General features: G+C 36.9%; 1 protein-coding gene across 3 annotated transcripts in view; it reads left to right on the plus strand.

Annotated features, from left to right (window-relative positions):
• Nucleotides 1-16,163, plus strand: part of LOC111158932 (CCR4-NOT transcription complex subunit 6) — a 67,821-nt gene that overhangs the window by 14,288 nt on the left and 37,370 nt on the right. For all 3 annotated transcript variants that reach the window (XM_022521273.1, XM_022521274.1, XM_022521272.1), the window contains one exon: nucleotides 8,741-8,854. In XM_022521273.1, the coding sequence (XP_022376981.1) occupies nucleotides 8,743-8,854 (112 nt within the window). In that variant the 5' untranslated portion in view covers nucleotides 8,741-8,742. Of the gene's footprint in view, nucleotides 1-8,740; nucleotides 8,855-16,163 lie in introns of those variants that run through there.

Raw genomic sequence — 16,163 nt, forward strand, 5'->3', positions numbered from 1 at the left:
TGAAAAAGAAGCAAAACACAAAGAATGGAAGAGGAAATGTAAAAAGGAAAAGAGAGATGTTAAGTTTAGCATTTTGTCAGTTGAGACTGGCTGTAACTCCCATTTCCTTGAAGAAAATTTGGCCAATATAATTAAAATAAAATGTTTAACTCCAGAGTGCCTTTTAACAAACATTTTTGCATATGGCCAAAATAACATGATCTCATATTTATTCACCAATATTTTGAATATGAACTAGGTATTAAATGTTTCTCCAGCTGTCCACAGAGTGTCTTTTATGGCTGATTTGTGGATCCTCTGTAGGAACCATTGATTGCATCTGGTTCTATCCCTTAATTCTTCTCAAATCTAAAATAAAATAGTCTTGACAGCAGGTTGTTGAAGGCAGCAGACCCGTTACCCTGCAGTCAAGTCCTGTGTTCTCATTTGGCTGATGGCTTCTTTGCTGTCATCTGGTCATTTCCTCTTTTCCTCTATTTCTTAGTCAAGGTAAACATTGATGTGTACTTCATGTTCCATCATATTGTCCTATTGAGAGACAAAGTCAGTATCTGGTTCTCCCCCCATTAGTGTTGGCGAAGATTGATGAAGAAGGTAACCTTTTATTTCTCTGTTGAACGTTTTCTGCCTTATGATCAGAAAACAACTTGGATGATGGTGTTACCTTAGCATTGCACCACTGCCAATGATTCATCTAATGGTTTAAACACAGTTTATAATCCTTGCCTAAAGAAGGAATTACAAAATGAAGTTGCCTTTTTTTATTTGTTTCATTCTTCATTTATTAGCTGTCATTCTTGTAAAGTAAGACTATTCAACTGGGGCTCTTTGGTCAATTCTGAAAGGTGGTACCTGGTGAAAAGGTAAACACTTAAATCTTTCTCTTTAGTTACCAGTTTTCTTAGTTTAAAAGCTGCCCCAGATGGTGGCTAATGTGCACCCGTGGCCTTCCCTTTCCTCACTTCTCTCCTCTTGCTTTCTTCATGCCTTGGTTACTGCAGTAGTTTCTTCCTGCTACCAATCCCCCCTTTACAGCACTGCCAACTCTGTTTTCTGTAGCACTGATAGTGATCATTTTTCCATAGATTTTTGATTCCGTTTCATTTTGTTATTATTCTTTTAGCTCCAATCGTCACAGCTTTGGCCAGTGGAGGACCCCCCCTTTTTTTTTTTTTTAAAGATTTTATTTATTTATTTGACAGAGAGAGATCACAAGTAGACGGAGAGGCAGGCAGAGAGAGAGAGAGAGGGAAGCAGGCTCCCCGCTGAGCAGAGAGCCCGATGCGGGACTCGATCCCAGGACCCTGAGATCATGACCTGAGCCGAAGGCAGCGGCTTAACCCACTGAGCTACCCAGGCGCCCCTGGAGGACCCCTTTTAACTGGCTCCTGTGTCATGTTGGCTTAGGGTTTTGGCACTCAAGGATGTCTCAGGCTTTACACATTTTATACCTTTTTTGCCCCAAACTTGTAGTTGGCCATTTTACAAAGAACTTTGCGTTCTCAAAACTGAGGATTAGGGGTGCTGTTATTCCAGAGATAACATTACTTCTAGAGCATTTCACTATGTAGTTAAAAACAAATTTAAAATCATGAGTGTAGGGGCGCCTGGGTAGCACAGTTGGTTAAATGTCTGGCTCTTGATTTCAGCTTAGTCATGATCTTGGTTCCAAGATCGAGCCCAGAGGGTCATGATCTTGGTTCCGAGATCAAATCCTGCTCTGAGCTTAGAGTGTGCTTATCCCTCTCCCTTCCCCCTCCCCAATTTGTGTGGACTGTTTCTCAGATAGATAGATAGATAAATATCTTAAAAAATAAAATCATTAGTTTATATTGATATTCTTAAGTCAACTATGATGTTGTTTTTGCTTAATTTCTTTGATTTATAAATGTTTTCTTACCCTGAAAATCTTGGCTCCTAACATCTTTAACCTAAGTACTTATTTGCTTAATCCTAAACTATGAAGTGAATAATCCAGTATAATACCAATAGTTAACATCATTCTTTTCACAGCTGCTTGATTTTCCGTAGTATGGCTGCACAGTAACTCATTTAACCATCATTCTTATTAATGCTCACTTAAGTTATTTGTTCTTTTTGTCATAAACAATGCTGTAATGAGTAATTCAGAAAGGTATATGGTTGTATGCTTTGTTAGTAATTGCGTGTCCTTCTGTTTGTTTTCATACTTGACCAAGTGTTTGAGTACAGAATGTTTTTTAGTTTAAGGTAAAATTCATATAAAGTGAAATGTATAGACCTTAAATGTACATTTTGGGTTTTGATAAATATATATATATATATATATATATATATATATATGCTAATATAAATCACCCTCATTTAAGATACTGAATACTTTATCAGTGAGCAGAAGGGTAGCCACTGTTATCATTGCAAATTCATGTAAACGGAATCTTTTGGGTCTTTTTCATTCAGTGTAATGTTTGAGAGTCATATATATATGTGTATGTATCAGTAGTTCATTCTTTTTTTTTATTATTGAGTAGTATTTGTATGGCTATATCACAGTTTGATTATCTTTTCATTGTTGATGGGCATTTTGGTTGTTTTCAGTTTTGGGCAACTATGAATAAAACTATTATGCACATTATATAAATGTATTTTTTGGAAATACATTTTTCTTTTTCTTTGGTAAATACCAAAGGGTACGTTTACTGAGTTACAGCATAGGTAATTACTCTCTTAGATATTACGTTATCATTTCTTTTGTTTCTCCATTAAAAAAAAGTCCGTTTAATTTTTGCCAATGTTTGCCTTTTGTTTTAGTAGGAATTGTGTTTATGTATTCTGTGACTCCTTTTTTAGTCCAGTCTTGTTTTAGAGATTCTAGTATTCAAATACTTCTTCCCCTGCTAGGTCTACACTCTTACTTTTTATCTCACTTTGTGTGTCCCACAGTTGACTTCTTTATTTATAGTTCTTGTTTATCAGTGTTATATTCTCTTTAACTTCTTTAAGCACAAGAAATAATTTTTTGTGGAATATTTTTCTTTTCTTTTTTTAAAAGATTTTATTTATTTATTTGACAAAGATCACAAGTAGGCAGAGAGGCAGGTAGAGAGAGGGGGGAGAAGCAGGCTCCCTGCTGAGCAGCGAGCCTGATGTGGGCTCCATCCCATGGATTCTGGGATCATGACCTGAGCTTAAGGCAGAGGCTTAACCCACTGAGCCACCTAGGCGCCCCTGTGGAATATTTTTTATTTCTGTAGTCTTTCTTTTTCTTTCTTTTGTAGTGATTTTGTAGAATCATTGTGCTGTGTGTGTTACAATTGTGTTCGACCACTCTATGTTGACTTGCTTTTTATTTAGGTAGGGCATGGGTGGGTTCTTGGGCACTTCTGTTGGTTTCCCATTAGATTGATTTTGAAGGTTAGGTATAGATGGGGGAGAGGCAGGCTCTTGGCACACCTTTTGCCTATGAGTTGTTATGATTAGTGGATTTCAGCCCCCAGTTAGTGGTTGTTTTTGTAATTACATATTTTTTTCCCATGGGGAGCATTCAGATATTTGATTGTCTCTGATTTTGATTGAGTGTAAATTTGATTCCTGGCAGAAAAATAGCCCAGAGGCTCCTATCCCTTTCCTTATATCCCTGTCTCCATCAGCTATTTTCTTTTCACTCTTAGCCAGACGTGTAATTAGGGAACTATGATTCTATTTGGGGGTATGGGGTGGAGTATAACTTTTTGCAAGGACCTTTGTGAATATATTCATTCTAGTCTGCTGTAGTTGTTCTTATCTTCTTTTCTCTCTTAGATTCTGATAAATCCCTCCCTATGGGTTTTTATAAAAACCTTCCCTGTGATTCTTGTCCCAACCCCCTCACTGCACCTGCACACGCATACACACACACACATACACTCTCACACACTTGCGCACACATGCGCACGGCATTTCTGGAATTATAGGGTAGAGAATATTTGGATTCCTAAAATTTTTTTCCCTATCCGAATGGCAGTTTTTCTGTTTATGGTATGCAGTTAGGATACTCTTAATTTAGATGCTCCAGGATAGTCTTACTAGTTGTGTTATGGTTTGTAACTCTGCTTTGCAACACTAGCTTTCCCACGATGGTTATAGTTGTTTTTTTTTTTAAGCCATTTCTTAAAATATTTAATTATGAAAGCCTATCTTTCTGAGTTGGTAAATAGTATTCTGTGTTTCTTTAAGGTAAATAATTCTCCTAAGTTAATGAAAAACTGTTTCTCTGAGATCTGGAGTGGGGATGGACTTTATGCTGCCAGGATCAGTAGTGACACCTGGGCCTGGAGTGGAGGAAAAGGGGATTGACTAGTCAGGTGCTACATACCTGCTGACTCTGGCATAGCTGTTTTTAAAAGTCTGTTGTAATCCTTGACAGTTTTCAAGTCTGTTTTGGAAACCTTTTAGTCTAAGATAAAAATACGGTATGTCACTGCAGATTATTTAGAGGAGAGATCCGCCTGTTGATTTCAAAGTCTTGGGAAACATCCTAAATTGTATGCATTCTTACACCCTTTTCTCTACCAGCACTGTGTTTTGCCACACTCCTCCCAAAATAGGGGAAGGGTGTTGCTCAGTGGGCAGATGTGCTCCTCTTGCTGCTCCTGAAAACAGTTTGCCCAATTTCCTACCTTTTTAGAAAATTTGACTATAGTTGATACATAGTGTTACATTAATTTCAGGTGTACACTATAGTGTTGGACAATTTATGTGCTACCATTTCTTTCATTCTGTCATACTCTCCCTTCCCCCCACTTTCAAATCCTCACTCTCAGGGATTTGGAAATAAAGATGATCTCCTTGCTGCTTTCCAGTTTAATGAGCCCTCTCTTAAATTTTAAGATTACCCGTCTCACATTACAAAAACCAGAAAGTGGAGTGGTTGGCTACCTAGGCAAAATTATGACTCTGATGGAATGACCCCAGGTCCTGAGCCTAGTTTTCAGATTTCTTTTTCTTTCTTTTTATTTTATTTTTTTAAAAATTTATTTGAGAGAAATAAGGGGTGAGAAGACTCCCTGCAGAGGAGAGCAACATGGGGCTCAATCCCAGGACCCTAGGATCATGACCTGATCTGAAGGCAGATGCTTAACCTAAACTGAGCAACCCAGGTGCCTCAGGTTTTCAGATTTCTTAGCTCAGTAACACTTTTATCCATTCTCTGACGTGTGATCCATCTCTGGACCTTGATTCAAACTAACTAAGCTCATATGAGGTTGATAAATCAGACTTCTCAATTTCCACAAAGAAGTCAAATAATTAATAATAATAGTCCAAAATACTAACCTCAGCTGGACAGAGCCAGTTTCTTACCATTGTTAAATTTTACTGGGGAAAGTCAGTGACGATCAGAGTTTTTTTTTTTTTTTTTTTTAAAGGTAGAATCCAGTTCAAATAATGGCATTTGGATGATGGGCTGTTCTCATCGAGCTCTGGTAGTCTGACACGACATTTTATATTTTCTAGGTTATTCTTGGAATATTCATTTCATTCAAAAAGGGCACTTGCTTTGCCAGATAGTCCTCTAGAATAGGAACAGTTTCTGACCCTGTAGCTCTCTGTGTTAGGTATTTTTTTACCATCAGTCTAAAAACTTTAGTCATTGTATTCTGTTCTCAAGAAGTTAACATGTAAGAGAATAGTTTGTTTTATCAATAGCACTTAACAAAACAAAAAAATAGATGTGCTGTTTCTTGTGCAGATGATTAGTCTCACCATTTATGTTTTTTCAAGCAGCTTTTAAAGGATTATTTACCTCCTTCTGTATTTTGATTACCCAGAGCCAATTTCTGTTTCAAAAATAGCTCTATTTCCCTTTGTTAGGGAGGCAGCATAACAGTGAAAGTTGCTTTGACTTTTTTCCAGTCTTTTTTTATTGTAGCAAATACATGTAAAATTTACTGTTTTAACCATTTTTAAGTTTAGCATTCAGTAGTATTATATACATTCATAATGTTGGGTAACCATTAACCATCATCCATCTTCATAATTCTTCTTTTGTAAACTGAAACTCTGCACACATTCAGTAACTTCCTTCCCCAGCCCCTGGCAATTGCCATTCTACTTTCTGTCTCTGAGTTTGACTACTTTAGTACCTCATGTAAATGAAATCATACAATAATTGTCTTCTTGTGATTGGCTTATTTCACTTAGAAAGTAGCTTTAGGGGCACCTGGGTGGCTCAGTTGTTAAGTGTCTGCCTTCGGCTCAGGTTATAATCCCAGTGTCCTGGGATCGAGCCCCACATTGGGCTCCCTGCTCGGGGGAGAAAGCCTGCTTCTCCCTCTCCCTGCACTGCTCCCCTTCTTGTGTTCCATCTCTTGCTGTCTCTCTCTGTCAGATAAATAAATAAAATCTTTAAAAAAAAAAAAGTAGCTTTAACTTTTAATTGGACACAAAGCCAGACTCCGTTACTTCTCAGCCTTATGATGATGGTTAAATTGCTTAAACCTTTTTGGGCTTCAGGTTTCTGTTGGTAAAATGGAATTAATTCTGATTCTGCAGGAAGAGCTAGCAAAAGACTAAATCTAGTGAGATAAGAAGAAAACCAAGACAAAAGGTACACTGAAAGCCAAATGAATAAGTGTGTCTACACGGAGTGATCATTTACATTAAACGCTGATCATAGGGCAAGCAAAAAGAGGTCTGAGAAACGAGCGTTGGATATAACAGTGTGAGGTCACTGGTTTTTTTCTTAGCAGTTTTTGGTAGAACGTTAAAAGTTCATACTGACTTGAATGACTCTAACTGGGAAAAGAGGACTGGAAGAGAGAGTGCATATACAACTCCTAGGGATAATTTTTTTGGTGAAGAGAATGAGAAAAAAGGCTGGAGGGCAAAATGAGGTCAGGACTTTTAAGTAGAGGAAATAAAACCATGTGTATATATATACTGAAGGTAAAGATCTAGTGTAGAGGGAAAAAGTGATGTAGGAGAGAATTGCCAAGTAATGTCCTTGAATAGGCAAGATGATAGGGTGGGATTGAGTGTTCAGAGGGCAGGCACTTTGTCCTACTAAAAGAGAGTGTAGATGGGTGGAGGTGGGAGATCATAGAAAGGGCTCTTATGTTTTCTGTTTCAGTGAGAAAATAGAAGTAAGAAAGAGACAATGGAGGAGTAAGTGTTAGAGGTTTGAAGAGAGAAGTCATGTAGCAGGGACTAGGAGAATTCAAGTGTAATTTCCTGGCAGCATAAGTAATCCATTTGAGGTAAATGATTGCTGACTGGCTCACTTTAGGTTCACATGGTGGTAAGTTTTTCTCCAGCTATATTTAGCTGAGTAGTATCCGGAAAAGGTGGAGAGTTGTCTAAAGTGGGTTTGGGCTCATCCAAGTGAATAAGGTGAAGTGAGACTCAGTCAAGGAGTTCGGGGTAATATGCAAAGGGTGTGAGATTTCATTTCACCTAAATATTTTGGAAGGTATTGATAACATAAAGATTAAGGAAATAACTGCAAGTGAAATGAACGATAGTCCTTCAGTATCAACTTATGTTTAGTACTTCAAATTGTCTGATTCTCAGAAATGATTTTTACACTTGGTTTTTCCAAATATACCCAAACAGGTGTATGTAGCACATTTGATTGCTGTGCCTTGTAAATTGTGTGATCCATGTCAATTTCCTCCTGTCTTATTTTCATGTCATGTATTTGTTGAAGAAATTGGGTCTTTCTCATCTGTAACTTCCCGTATTCTGCATCTGGCCGGCAGTATTTCTGTAGAGTTAAGTTTAAAAAAAAATTTTTTTTAAAGATTTTATTTATTTATTTGACAGACAGAGATCACAAGTAGGTAGAGAGGCAGGCAGAGAGAAGAGGGGAAGCAGGCTCCCTGCCGAGCAGAGAACTGATGGGAGGCTCGATCCTAGGAACCTGAGACCATGACCTGAGCCAGAAGGCAGAGGCCCAACCCATTGAGCCACCCAGGCGCCCCTCTTGTGTTATTTTTAACATAGTCCTCTGTCTCCTTTATTTTGTTCAGCTGGTACCAGAAGTAGAAGGGCTTGATATGATTCACATTTAATTTCTTATTTTTAATATGTTTTGATGAGGGGACCAGGGCATAGTAATATTGGCATATAGATCTAGTTTTCCTAATGATGAAATTGGTCATTGGGTTGAGGTCTCATAACCTATATATCCATTTAATAATTTATCTATTGGATTTTTTTTCACCTAATGCTTTTATTAATCATTGGTGATTGTTGCCTAGATCCATTTTTTTTTCCCCCACTAGGGGCTGTGAAATAGTGATTTTCTAATTATGTGACTCTTTCTGTCTTTATTAGCTAGAATTCTGTTAAGAACATTCCCTTATCTAGTTTTGACCAGAAGTATAGGATAAATGCTTGATTCTTTCCCTTCTCCCACTTTTATAGGTGCCTGAGGTTTATTTATTTATTTATTAAAGTTTTGCATTCATGTAGTTTATAATGACTCAGAGTCATACTTTTATGTTCATGTTGTCTGACCTGCGGCTACTGGTTGCTTCTTCAGACTTTCTGCTGCTTTATGGCCACAGCATCTTTGTTAGCATCCAGCCCTGTTTTGTATTTTTTTGATCCTGAACCTGAACTAGGTCCATCCTGGACCATTTCTCCAAAAAGTCCCTAGTTCTTTTTGTTGGGAAGTGGTATTTAGAGATCATAATACGGGTGTGTTTACATTTAAAAAGATGTCATTGTTTTCAGTTATTTGGTTCTTCAGAATACTGATTGGATTTTTTTAATTCAACAGGCATGCCCAAAGAAAAATACGAGCCCCCTGACCCTAGGAGGATGTACACAATTATGTCCTCTGAGGAAGCAGCAAATGGAAAGAAATCACATTGGGCAGAGCTTGAAATAAGTGGTAAGACCTGCATGCATAAATTTATGGTATGGAAATCAAAATATGGTAGAAAATTAAGTTCTCAAATGCCAGTACACAAAAGAGGCAATGCTGTATTTTGCCAGTGCTAATTTATCTTAGAGGTGGGAAGGTTCAGTGGCAGGAGCATAGTTTCAGTCAAGTTCGAAACCCATTCATTGCTTATTCTTTAAGTATCTGTGTCCTTTTATAAAATGGGAGTAATAACAAGGATGAGATGAGAATAACACATATGAAATACCTAGTGTGCAGAGGTTTGTTCTGATACGTAATTCTCTGGTCAGGTAGGGTCGAGCTTTTGTATTATCAACAAATTTCCAGTGGGGTGGGAAATGCCTGTCCTAGTATAGGTTCTGTGATAGATTTGTTTCTCCTTATTTTCTCCATTTGTTTTTCAGTCTGAGTCTGCAAGAATGGCCTTATTCAGAAACACAAAATCTTAAAGAATTTAAAGCAGATCTCAAAGTTCCCTTCTACCTCAATGCAGTCTAGACATAGAGAAATAGATGAACTCCAGAGATATCCCCATAGTCCCTACGAGTGGGCATGCAGCCTCTTTTTTAATACTTCAGAGATGGTGACGGGAATTGTTATCTCTCAAGGCAACTAGTGCTAAAGAGGTTTTGTGTGAATGTTGGCCTGATAGGCCTCTCCATACTTTTCTTCCAGTCTGTCTTGATTTTAGCCTTTTGAAATAATGAAGAACAAGTTTTCTCTTCTTTTTCCTGACTGCCGTGGATTTTTTTTTTTAATTTAATGCAGCGAATATACTGAGCATATGCTATGTGAAATACATTTTGCAAGGTGCTGTACTTGGTATATGGAAGATCAATAGATGGGAAAAAAAAGCATAGTTCCTGTTATTCTGGAGCTTATGAATATCAGGGAGTGAGAACAGAGTATACCAGTATGAATCACTAATAGACAAAAAATAACTGCCAGTCTAGTTAGGAAAGTATTTACAGGAAGCACAAAAGGCAGTAATGATAGTAATATTCTTCCTTTGTCAGCTCCAAATTTCTGATTGACCTCTTCACTCTCTGGTAAACCTGAACACTCTCCCTGGGTACCCACATTAGTCTCTCCTGGTTCCCTCTCTCGAGGTTTTTAGAGTGCTGGTGGTAATTAATTTGACTTCAGTTTCGTAGAGTAGGTGTGGTAGAGTGAAATTTTTCTTTTTTCTCCTCTTGTCAGATTTGACTTTCTGGGTCAGGGTAGCCCAAAAGGAAATAACACTCTCTGATTTACCAGTTTCCTTTAAAGCTTTAGGCAGTCACCCATTTCCTGCTTTCCCCTTTTAATTTCTTAAGGATTGGTATTTAATTGTATTTTTCTTTTTTTTTTTAGACTATATTAGAAGTTTTTAAATTATATGTCCTTTGCTTGTAGGGAAGTTTCCTTTTTCTTACAATGTCAGGATAAGTTTAGAAAGTACTCAGTAAGATTATATCTCTGAGGTTAAGGGGATTCTCCTCTACTCTTCCTCCCTCTCCCTCGTGTTGGGAACCCCTTGGCAAATTTGAATCACTGTTTTCTGCTTACTCTGAGCTTTGGGAAGAAATCTGTGTACGAGATAGGAAGGAAGTATCGTGTTAGTATCCTGGAGGATAAACTCTTGGTTGAAATAGGTCTGTGGAACATGGCCTTGTAATAAAGCCACTATCAGGGAGATGACTTTACTGTCTTAGCCAGTCTTTAATACATAAGCTCCTAAGTGTAGAAATTGTTAAGACTGACTTCAGTTCATGCAAAGTCATTCATGTAAATGCTTTAGCACCAGTTTCTTAAGATTTCCGTGATGCAGAGTTCTAGGGATCTGAGGTCATCGAGTCCTAGACCCACAGTTACCTCATGCACTCCTCTGGTTCCAGGGAGAATGGGTGGTGAGTTCCTTTTGCCCTTTAGAGGTAACCAGATAAGTCAAATGACTACTGATCATTTACTTTTTTAAAGATAGCTTTTTTTAAAAAATTGTAACATGAAACACATAAAACTGCATAGACAAATCTATTACTGAATGAGTATAAGGCCAAAAGCCTTGTAAAACCACTGTCCAGGTAAAGAATTAGAATTTTTTCATCCACCCAGAGCCCCTTCCAGTGAGCTTTAATACCAATTATGTATATCTAAGGATTATAGTTTAGTCCCCTACCCCCTGTTTTTATTTAGTCTGTCTTAATTTACAGCTTCCCCTTCTCTGTTGAACTGGGGTGGTTTGACTTGTTTCCCCACAGTCTCTGTTTTGCTTACTGAGACTCGTGCAGTTCAGCATGTTTTTCATCCCCTACAAATGGGTATTTGGATGCAGAGGCTTGATCAGGCTCATATGTAACTCCTGTGCAGGGCTCGGCGTGGTGCTGTGCTTTTTCTTCAGACAGTACACAAAGTCTGAAGGTCTTCTTTTCCACTGATGTTTCAGTGCTAGAGCCATTAGTTCCTTCAGGGTTGCAAAATAGTGATACTCTAATTCTTTTTTTTTTTTTTTTTCCATTAAGTGAGGTACATCTATAAAGAGATGTTTTTCCTTACTGATTGATTTTCCAGCGTACAGTTTATGTAGGAAAGGCAGAAAAGAAAGTTCGTTTCTTTCACTTTATTTACTAGTTTTCAATATAAACTATCACCCTTTGAGGGTGACTAGGTTTTTTAAAGTGTCATTATTAACTGCTGTATCTACGTAATTTGGGTTTCAGGTGTACGTCATGAATTGTAATTACTGTGATGCTTACATTTTCCTGTTGTTGATTAATGGGAGAGCTTCTTAAATGATTTCTCGGTTTTTGATACAACCCTAATTTGTCTTTGGTAGTTGACTTGCTGTGTGATATAGCAATATTCTCTTGACTAATCTGTGTATTTCCTGCCTCAAACCTGGAATATGTAATTTTTTCTAAGAAAATTTTTTTTTTTAAATTTGGAAATGATATTTCAAGACCAGAATCTCTGTTGCTAGGGATGCTTGTTGCTGTTGGGTTGGTCATTGTTTCTAGGTCTTTCCATGGGACAGAACTAGGAAATAGGACTATACATACTATATCTTTTCATTATATATATATATATATATATAGAGAGAGAGAGAGAGAGAGAGAGAGAGAGAGGGAGTCATACATATTTATGATGGAAGGATATATATTTATGTGATAATAAATACATGTTTAATATAAAATATTTTTAAATATATAAAACACATTTGTATATTTATAATTAAAAATCTTATAAAAATATACTGATACTTTTAATTCAGATTTAGAAGAATAGGGATTTTTAGTTGACCTTTTCTATAATTACATGTGTATCTCCTTTAATACTCAGTGTCCTAGTTCTCAGGGACATGGGATGATGGAATTTGAATATCCTGTAATTAGTTATTTGGTTTATCCCATATTACATTGCACTCTCAGAATAACAGTACTAAAAATACTGCCACTAATATGAGTACTGAAAGCAGGTAGAACTGCTTGGAATATTATTTCCATTCCCCATCCTACTCCCATTAAATAGTTGTACTCCATATTGTGAGAGTATGTAATCATTATGTACTATCAGCCTTCCCATTTAACCTGCATACAATCCTATTTGGACTTCATTTTCTAAGTAAGTATATATTCAGTGCCTCCCACTAGTTTATTTATTTCTAATCATTTTAGTTTCCTGGAATCTTATTCTCTAGGTGTTTCTTAGGAAGGGCTCCTAGGAGCATATTCTCTAAGTTTCTTGTTGATCATGTGTCCTTTATATTTGAATGTTAGTTTGGCTGTAAGTAAAATCGGTGGCTTGCGTTCTTTCTTGAAATATCTTGAATATGTTGCTTCAGTTTTGTGATAGGCTTTGATGACAGTCTGATTTTCTTTCACCTATTAGTTAGTTGCTCTTTTTGCCTAGATGCCCGAAGGATTTTTTTAAAATCAGTAATTTTAGTGGAATATATCTTGATGTTGGTTTTGTTCTACCTTGATATTCTCAGGTACGGTATGATAAGAAAAACGTGTACATGTGTAGTTTGAAATTTTTTTCTTTTAATTTTAGGACAGTTTGGATAATAACTTTTAGTATTCTGATTCCTTCGTGTTTTTCAGAGATTTATTTTCTGAATTTGCATATTTGTCTCTTGAATCATTTTAAAGCTTAAAAAAATTAAGGTATAATTTACAGGAAAATAAAAATAAAATGTAGTAGAACTCACACTTTATTAGTTGTACAGTTCTTTTATAAATACACACAGTTGTGTAACCACCACCACCACAGTTATGAGTTTCATCACTCCCAAAAAACTTCCCCATGCACCTTTTTCCTTTTTTAAGATACTACTTATTAGAGAGAGAGCACAAGTTGGGGGGAGAGGCAGAGGGAGAGGGAGAAGGAAAAGCAGATTCCCTGCTAAGCCTGGAGCCAGACGTGGGGCTCTGTCCCAGGACCCTTGCATTATGATCTGAGCCAAGGTCAAGAGTCAGATGCTTAACTGACTGAGCCAGCCAGGCACCTCTAAAAGAAACTTTATTTTTTAGGGCTATTTTAGCTTCACAGCAAATGTGACACAGTATTGTGCATGACTCACCCGCTATTAACATCCTCTACCAGAATGGTGCATTTGTTACGATCGATGAACCTGCATTGACTGACACTATCACTCTTGGTTCACTCTATAAATATTGTACATTTTATGGGTCTAGATAAATACATAATGACATGTATCTACCCATTATAAATCATAATATTTTCACTGCCCTAAAAGTCCTCTGTGCTCTGCCATTTCATCCTCCTCCTCTCTCCCTGAACCCCTGGCAACCAGTGATCTTTTTACAGTCTCCATAGTTGCCTTTTCCAGAATGTCACATGGTTGGAATCATATAGTATGTAGCCTTAAACTTTGACTTCTTTCACTTGGTAATGTGCATTTAAGTTCTTCCATGTCTTTTCATGGCTTGATAGTTCATTTCTTTTTAGCGCTAAATAATATTCCATTGTCAGGATGTACTGCAGTTTATTTATCCATTCATCACATCTACCGAAGGACATCTTTGTTGCTTCCAAATTTTGGCAGTTATGAATAAAACTGCTATAAACATCCATGTGCAGGTTTTTTTGTGGATGTAAGTTTTCATTTCCTTTGGGTAAATGCTTGGGAGTGCGATTGCTGGATCATATGGTAAGAATATGTTTAGTTTTGTAAGAAACTGCTAAACTCTTCCAAAATGTCTGTATCATTTTGCATTTCCACTAGCAGCGCATGAGACTTCGTGTTGCTCCACATCCTTTCCAGCATTTGATGTTGTCAGTGTTCAGGATTTTGACCATTCTAAATGGTACATGTAGTGGAATCTCATTGTTCTTTTAATTTTCATTTCCCTGATTCATATGATTAAGAGCACCTTTTCATATGCTTATGTATTATATTATCTGCATATTTACTTTGGTGAGATTTTCACGTCTTTTGGCCATTTTTAAATTGGATTGTTTTCTTATTGTTGAGTTTTAGGAGTTCTTTGTATATTTTGGATGACAGTCCTTCACCAGATAGGTCTTTGCAAGTGTTTTCTCCCAGTGGCCTGGCTTCTCATTTTTATTCTCTCTCTCTCTCTTTTTAAGATTTTTATTTATTTATTTGACAGAGAGAGAGAGAGAGAGAGAGAGAGAGAATACAAGCAGGGGAAGAGCAGGCAGAGGGAGAGGAAGCAGGCTCCTGCTGAGCAAGGAGCCCTATGTGGGGCTCCATCCCAGGACCCTGGGATCATGACCTGGGCAGAAGACAGCCGTTTAACTGACTGAGCCACCTAGGCACCCCTGTCTTCTCATTCTCTTGACAGTGTCTTTCACAGAGCAGAACTTAATTCTAATGAAGTCCAGTTTATTCTTTCTTCATGGATTGTGCTTTTGTTGTTATGTCTAAGAAGTCATTGCAAACCTAAATCATAGATTGCCTTCTGTGGTATCTTTTAGGATTTTTATGGTTTTGTGTTTTACATTTCGGTCTGTGATCCATTTTGAGTTAATTTTTATGACGAGTGTAAGATATCTCTCTCTCTATATTTTTTTCCTTTTGGATGTCCAGTTATTCCAGCACCATCTGTTGGAAAAGAGTTTCTCTGTTGTATTGCCTTTGATCAGTTGACTGCCTAAAGATCTGGGCTCTCTGTTCTGTTCTATTGATCTCTTTGTCTGTTCTTTTGCCAATACTACAGTGTCTTGTTTAATGTAGCTTTATAGTAAGTCTTGAAGGCAGCTAACATCAGTTCTCCAGCTTTCTTCTTCTCCTTCAGTTTTGTGTTGGCTATTCTGTGGTCTTTTGCCTCTGCATGTCAATATCCATAAAATAACTTGCTGGACATTTGGTTGAGATTGCATTGAATCTTTAGGTCAATTTAGGAAGAGCTGACATCTTAATAATATTGAGTCTTCCTATCCATGAACATGGAATAATATCTGTCCATTTAATAATTCTTTGATTTCTTTCATCAGAGTTTTAGTTTTTCTCATACAGATCATGTACATAGTTTGTTAGAGTTATACTAAATGTTTCATCGTGGGGGTGCTGGTGGTATTGTTTTTAGTGTCAAATTCCAATTATTCATTGCTGGTATATAAGAAAATTGATTTTGAATCTATAGTTCTTCATGTATTTGTAATTTTTAAAAATGTCTTTTCTAAAAGCATTTTCTTTTTGTACTTACTCATTATTAAGTTCTTGGTAGTTTAGTTTTCCCTTACTGAATTTTTCTAATTCTTATTTATGTTCTTTTATTGCTTTTATCATGTTCTTAATGCGAAATTTTTAGCTCAGTTTGAAATTGTAAGTAATAGTTTTTGGGGTATGTTTGTGGTATATTCTCCTTGTCCATAGGAAGTTATTCCTGTAACTTTTTTTTTTTTTTTTTTTAAGATTTATCTATTTTTTAGAAAGAAAGAAAGAGCACACAAATGGAGGGTAGGGGCAGAGAGAGAATCTTAAGCAGACTCCCCACTGAGCATGGGGTTGGATCTCATGGCCCTGAGATCATGACCTGAGCCGAAACCAAGAGTCAGACACTTAACTGAGTCACCCAGGTGCCCCTATTTTGGTAACCTTTAAAAAATACTTAATAACTTACGGGATTTGAGCATACAGCTTTTCATGTTCATTTTTATTTAAACTTTGTTTATCTGAAGTTCCTGAAGGTGTAATTCAGGATTGTTTTTCTAACTTCAGAGCTCCATCTTCTGGTTTTTGAAGTGAAACTTTCTCATTCTGTTCCCTTCTCTCATTTTTACCCGGACCTTTTTTCCCCCTTCATTTCTCTTAAGCCTTTCTCACTAA

Source organism: Enhydra lutris, unplaced genomic scaffold, assembly GCF_002288905.1.
Source record: "Enhydra lutris kenyoni isolate GAN:26980312 unplaced genomic scaffold, ASM228890v2 scaffoldscaffold64, whole genome shotgun sequence".
Lineage (NCBI taxonomy): Eukaryota > Metazoa > Chordata > Mammalia > Carnivora > Mustelidae > Enhydra > Enhydra lutris.